Below are 6,592 nucleotides of genomic sequence, written 5' to 3'. Positions count from 1 at the left end.
CAGGAATTTATGATAATTTGGAAATACCCACATATTTATGGACAAAAGAAAATACGTTGTTGTGTGGGAGAATGTCAAAATCGTTTAAATCGTGCCATTGGAAAAGCTGAATGATGATCAAATTACTTAATTAAAAGCAGGAATATCTATTTATTCTAAGAATCAAAAAATATGAGTGAAATTGTATCTATTTTTTAACTCATATTCACACATGCTAGATTATATTTAGTGTCTTGGTGTTTGATGTGAAAAATTGTGCCAAGTAATACATGAAAATCCATGATTTTACATCTCACTCCCAAAGCTGAACATATATCACACATGTAACCTTCAGCATATGATAATCAAAATGAATCAGTATGTGAAGGTTCAGCCTTCTCGGCACAGATGACAATACGCATGCCATGCGTGATCGATGAGTTTTGTGTGAGTCCATTCATTTGATGAGCGAGGTCGTTCAGCAGTGCAACTTATTTCATTATATTGGGGAGGTAGGATTTATTTACTTACAGTGAATTTCAAAAGCAACTGAAACTGGATTTTATGTCACTGGATTTTATGTCAAGATGGTTGTAATCTACCACTTGTCAGAGGATGACACAACCCCACTTCACTTTTTGTATTTTAGAGCCGGTGAACACAACCATTAGGCCTTCCGCTCGCGCCACACAATAGCAGGTGAGAGTGGAAAGGCGTTTCTTTAGCCTGACAGAAAAGAGTGTTTTACACTAACAGAGATGACACTTTAAGCAGCTGATTGTCAACTCTGTGGCAGCTGCAATCACCTCTGTGGCTCCATTAATGTGAACAGGGACATTTGCAGCTGGTATTAAGGGAGACAGCAAAGGTTTCAGAACAGGAAGTCACCAGCCAAGACAGGAGGAATGGAAGTTAGAGATGCCCTGCACCGATTTAAACTTGTAAATCATGATGGAGGCACATCGGGGTGACCACTGCCAACACTTGGGTGCTGTTGTGTTCACACGAGGATGGCCTCAGCCAGGGAAAAGCAGGGGAGGGGGGATTCCTGGGTTTGACATGAAAAGGCTTACCTTGCGATCAGTGCTTGGGACTTGTTTTTAGAGAACCCTGACCTAAGAAGGGACACACACACACATACACAGCCACAAATGGAGGAGCTCAAAAGGGCATGCCATCGTCCAGGGTGGATTTGGGGGGGAAAAATCTGTCCAATTTGTAAAAATCGAATTGATGAAAGCTAAAAGAAACAAAAACTCTCACGTGCCAGATCTTATTTTTGCTGGGAACTCTCTTCATCCCCAATTCCACCCATGGTCATACCAGAACAACACATCACTAATGACCCCTGAGGGCATCACTCCCTCACACATTGACATATACAGTCAGCGAATCATTCAAAAGCAAATGGCAAGTGCTTGATGACCACTCTCTTCTCTGCGGCAGGTTTAATTCACCAAAGCGGCCATGAACAGAACCTGAAGATAAATAGTCTGCTGGGTTATGAGTGTGTTGTAAGCACTGTGGAAGAAACCTACGGTGCAGTGACTGAAAGGAAGAAGCTTACATTTCAGCTCAACATACTCCAATAACTGGCCCACAGAGGCTGCTTTCTGACAGTGTTGCTTACTTGGAAGTCTATACCTGGAAACTGTAATTTGCCTTTGTCAGTATTTTCGTTCCAACATCTACTTTGCAAGAATATCTACAGCTGAGACACACTGCGAATTTCTCAGGGCGAGCTATGAGAGGCAGAAAACTGCACAGCGGTCATCAAAACACTGGGTGTCACGACAAATGACAGAAACCACATTCAAAAGCAAACGATGCACCACAACTAACAGTGACACTCGTTCTTACCTAAACCTGTTGTGCACATGACAAGTAAAGAGACAGAATATATACGTGAAAAATTCACAGACAAAAACCTATTTAGTTTATCATCATATTTAGGCCACAATTTCATACTGTTTATTGATAACCTCTCAAAGCCTGGTATAAGAGAAAGAGCAAATCCTATAATACAGTTTCTAAATTTCTTATTTTATTTAAATCTATGTGTGGATTGTTTTGCTTTTTTACAAAATAAAGCAGGAGATTTTCCAAATATCTTTCCTGACTTTGTAAATAAAAATAAAATCTTAATCCAGACCCAAAAAAACAACTTATTTTACTATATTCTATATTTCTCTTATTTACTAATTTGCCGAATGGAGATGGATGAAACTCATGCACCAAGGTTTTGACCTACCTGCCGGCCGCGCCTCCATCAGCTGAGTCCTGGCTCCCCGTCTCGCTGGGCGTGCTCAATGATTTTGAGGGGGACACAGGGGTCGGGACTAAATAATGAAAGCAACATGAGTCTAACATTAAAGGCTGCAAAGAATGGACTGTTGAAACAAAATGGGATGGGAAGCAACAAAGTAAAAGAAATGATGGACAAATATAATAAATGTTTAAAAGAAAGGAGAGGGGGGGAAGGGCATCAAATGCATTGTTGGTTTTGTGTTTATTATTTATCAGCTCTGTTTAAAGTTAAATTATTAATAACTTCTATCAGGTCGATTCTGCAATAGTCAACGCTGAGGTGTTGAGGGTGTTGTTACAATGTCACACCACTAGAGAACAGTGCTTCCAAATGTTTAGAGGAACTGAAATATGCAGGGTAGACGTTTTTGAGCAGCACACATTGAAACAGCATTTATGTTCAAATACCTCATTACGACATATAAAACACTCAATGTATACAGTGGAACAGAAAAGTACGATAAAGAGGAGGTTGCTAAAAAAATGACAAATCAAAGTTGTAATGGAAAATGTTCAACGCAGTCCAATCACATTATCTACAACAAATAATTAAATCAACTTAAAATAAAAAAGAAACTAATACTAACACAGTAAATATTTTTGTAAAAATAAAAAAAATATATGAATTAAATAAAAGCAGAATTTCTATATAAATGAGATTTGTGAAAACAGAGATGATGACATCTTTAGTTTTCTGATAATTTCATTAAGGCAGAACGGGACAGATCATTTTAACCGTATGATGCATACAGCAAGATGCTGTGTGCCTCCTGTCTGCAATATGATTTTATGTGTATTTACAGTCTGATCTTTAAACTGTTTTTCAGAAGCTTTTTGGTTGTAATTAATAAAGTAATTGTGCAATTTTTGAACCATCAGCGTAGTTATTGCTCTAGAGCTGTTTTCAGACATTAACTCGATTATTGGGTCTGGACATTGCATGAGTTTGCCTTTCACATGTGAAGAATGCAGCAGGGTCAGATGTGTTCACAACAACAGGAAACTGTCCAGAATAGTTCAGGTGAGAGGTGGCGCCCAGGTAGAGAATGCAGGAGGCAGGACATGATGTTTAAATACTGCTGAGGGAATTACATTGTTTTTGTTAACACCGGCGTCAGCCCTTATCACCAAAAGCTCTTTAATCTTATTGTCTTTCCCAGTTGACATCTCTGTCTGTCTACATGTATGCCTCCTCTTTTCAGAGATACATAAATTCTTCCAGTTTTGCGTCTGATGTGTGTTAAAATTGTCGTCACCACACCCACTTGCTCCAAGTGGATTTTTCTGATCTTTTCCTGCTGTATTCTCACATGGGCTCCCTTGTTTTCAGGGCATTTTACTCAGGGGCTGGCAGGAAAAGTTGTGTCCAGAGCAATTGACTTAGACATTAGCGTTCTCACATACAACCCTTCCAGAAGATTTCAGGAAACTGTCCAGACTTCAGTCCATGTCTGAAAGCAGCTTAGGTGTTGTTGTTTATTAAACCTTTTGCATCATAATCACAAGAAGAGGATTGATTTATTGTTCAGTGCATAGGAGTATCATGTACCTAGTGGAGGCTCTGGCGATATACCGATGCTCTGTAGGAGGGCCTCAGTCTCCCTGCGCTTACGATCCAAGTCTGAATCCTCTGGGGTCACCTCTGCCTTCTGCTGGATCTCAGCCTGCACAGGACACAGAGACCAATGTAAGTTTATACACCTTGAATTACACAGTCACAGCTCAGCCATCATGAGTTGAAGAGTGAGTGAAAACATGCGAATGCACATTTCAATTAAAACCTCTAACACTAACCTTATGCACACATATGGATGTTTGTATGCACGCATGGACACACACACCCTCGGCCATGTATGTGTCACGGCCTGACAAAAAGCAATCCAACACACAAACAGCACACACTAGAGGGTGAGACAGTATGAGTGGCAGTCGTGGGAATGTACTCACTTTCTTCCTTACCTCTTTCTTCTTCCTCTCCTCCTCCTTTCTCTTTTTTTCCTCCCTGATTTGGGCGAGGCGCTGCTTCTTGCGCTCGAGCTCGGCTTTTAGGTCACTTTTGTCCGACATGGTGTCCTTGGGGGCTTCAAGCGAGAGGATTGAACAGGAGTGGGACAGTCACAATATAATCTTTGGTTTCATTTTAACAGGAAGTGGCATTGGAGGAGTATCGGCTCATCCAGTGGGCCCAAGGGATTCTTCAGAGAACCCACTGGGTGTGGCCGCTAAACATCCGTACAGAGTAGATCCATAACCTAGGATCAGCAACCAATAACGACTCGATATTGATGAAACCGCCGTCAATACTAGGTCCTACTGAACTGAAATGTATTTGCATATAAGAGTGACACTTCTACATTATTAGTTATATTTTGTAATAATGTGCAATACATACTTCTCATGTGTCATTTTCAATACTACCTTTTCTATTTCGGCTTTAGTCTAGATGCAGTATAATCTTTCATATTTATATTTTTGTAACTTATATTACCTGTATTGTTATATATTTAGGCAGGGGTCCACTCTTACTCCTCAATGCACCTGATATTTAGATAGATCACTTATTTTTTTATACTATTATATGAAGGTTTTCTTTGTTATTGTAACTTTGAAGCAAGACCTGGTCCAAGCATTTTCCTTCGAGATGAATTCTGCTCTAACTCACTTGATCTTATTTTAGCTCATCTCATATCTCTTCTTGTCTCGTGTCATCTTATTCCTCATTTTCCAGAGTATGGGGGCTATATTTAGGAAGCCACTTCTCAAAGACCTCCCCGAACCGGTTTTGTGCATTAAAACACTGGTGACACTTCAAAAGCACTTGGGTGCCATTATACCCAGTAGGAAAATATACAGATTATGGCCTTATGATTGGTCTCTTGAATCAGGAGGTCTAAATAAGTCTAAATAGGTGGGGTACCTATTAATAGCAGAGTAATTGCTGGATATTAGGCCAGTGTCACATGATCACACATATATACAAATAGCACATTTGAAAGCTGGAGGTTTAAAAAACGTCTACAAAAGCTATTTGGAACAAATATAAAGGACAACAACAAAAGGTTTGAAAGATGTTATGTCCTCTAATATTAAAGTAATGAAGGGACAGACACATACACACGTTACGTTGATAAATATCCACACAGGAAGACAAACAACCCTTTAACTGAGTGATGTTAGCTAGCTACAAATAACAAGCTAACGTTAGCTAAACATTAGACAGCGTTTCTATATGCAGCGTTGCGTTCAAGGCCTCGTTATAAACACTGTAACAAAGAACGTTACCTGACAATAGACAGGTGATATTGAATTTCAGTAATAACAGTGAACTGGAGTGTAAACGTCTCCTACCTGGTCCACTCGGGCTGATAATGATGTGTCACCCGTGTAAAGATGCTGTCTCACTGATGCAACAGAAGGAATCACCACATCCTCCGGCTACAGACCTCCACACTGGATCCTCCGCACAGGTCGGCTCTACCTTCCCCGCGTGGCTGATGATGACGGCGGATAAAAATCACAGCATCTCAGCGACTAACGACCAGACAGCGGAGGAGACAGGTGCAGCAGCACACCGATACATCCCGAGGAGGAGCAGGAGGATGCTGATGAGGAGGAGAGGAGGGGTTTGGTCTCCTCCTCCTCCTCCTCCTCCTCCTCCTCCTCATGCTCCTCTTCCTCATACTGAGGACCACTCATAGCTGCTGCAACGCTGCCATCTTCTGGGCGTTAGAGGAAGTACAGCTGGAGTCCCCATAACTAAGATAAGATAAGATAAGATAAGATAAGATGAGATGATACGAAATAAGTTAAGGTAATATAAAATAAGATAAGATGACACTTTATAAATCCCGAAGAAAATTATTGTTCTAGCTTGTTCCAAGATCACAGTGACAGAACAATATAGAATCGAATAGAATACAGTGAATAAAAATCCAAATTCACTCTTAAAATATAAAAGTATACATATATTGTAAATTGAATAAAAATAGAAAGTGTATACCGAGTAATTCAAAACATAGCTTAATAGTAAATGTCAATAGACACGAGAAATTAGATAAAATAATCATGTTACATGAGACAGAGAAAGTAATACTAACACAAAATGGCAGTAAGTAGATAAAGGAGTTAGTAATATTTATAAAGTGATGAACATAATTTGAGTCCTAAATATTAGTTCTAAAATCAATAATATTAGCTTAAAGATGTGTTTTTTTAATATATTTTAAACTATGTAAAAGCCTGTCACATTTACTTTGCTATTAAATATAGGACAAAGGTATTAATGTGTAGTTTAAACAATCTAAAC

At 39.4% G+C, this 6,592-nt stretch overlaps 1 protein-coding gene across 10 annotated transcripts in view; it reads right to left on the bottom strand.

Moving 5' to 3' along the window:
• LOC117770897 (cytoplasmic dynein 1 intermediate chain 1) overlaps positions 1-5,949 on the bottom strand; it is a 57,757-nt gene extending 51,808 nt beyond the window's left edge. Inside the window, exons 1-5 of one of the 10 annotated variants that reach the window (XM_034600732.1) lie at positions 5,635-5,949; positions 4,234-4,367; positions 3,836-3,950; positions 2,231-2,318; positions 1,053-1,094 (exon numbers count right to left, since the gene is read on the bottom strand). In XM_034600732.1, coding sequence (XP_034456623.1) covers positions 1,053-1,094; positions 2,231-2,318; positions 3,836-3,950; positions 4,234-4,353 — 365 coding nt within the window. In that variant the 5' untranslated portion in view covers positions 4,354-4,367; positions 5,635-5,949. Of the gene's footprint in view, positions 1-1,052; positions 1,099-1,839; positions 1,846-2,228; positions 2,370-3,835; positions 3,951-4,233; positions 4,368-5,634 lie in introns of all 10 variants that reach the window. The other 9 variants (XM_034600734.1, XM_034600726.1, XM_034600730.1 and 6 more) reach the window with 9 other exon arrangements.
• Positions 5,950-6,592: the final 643 nt, after the last annotated feature.

Source organism: Hippoglossus hippoglossus, chromosome 11 (genome assembly GCF_009819705.1).
Source record: "Hippoglossus hippoglossus isolate fHipHip1 chromosome 11, fHipHip1.pri, whole genome shotgun sequence".
In the NCBI taxonomy this organism is placed as follows: Eukaryota; Metazoa; Chordata; class Actinopteri; order Pleuronectiformes; family Pleuronectidae; genus Hippoglossus; species Hippoglossus hippoglossus.
Note: the sequence above shows the minus strand (reverse complement) of the source record. Positions and strands in the feature narration are given on the sequence as shown.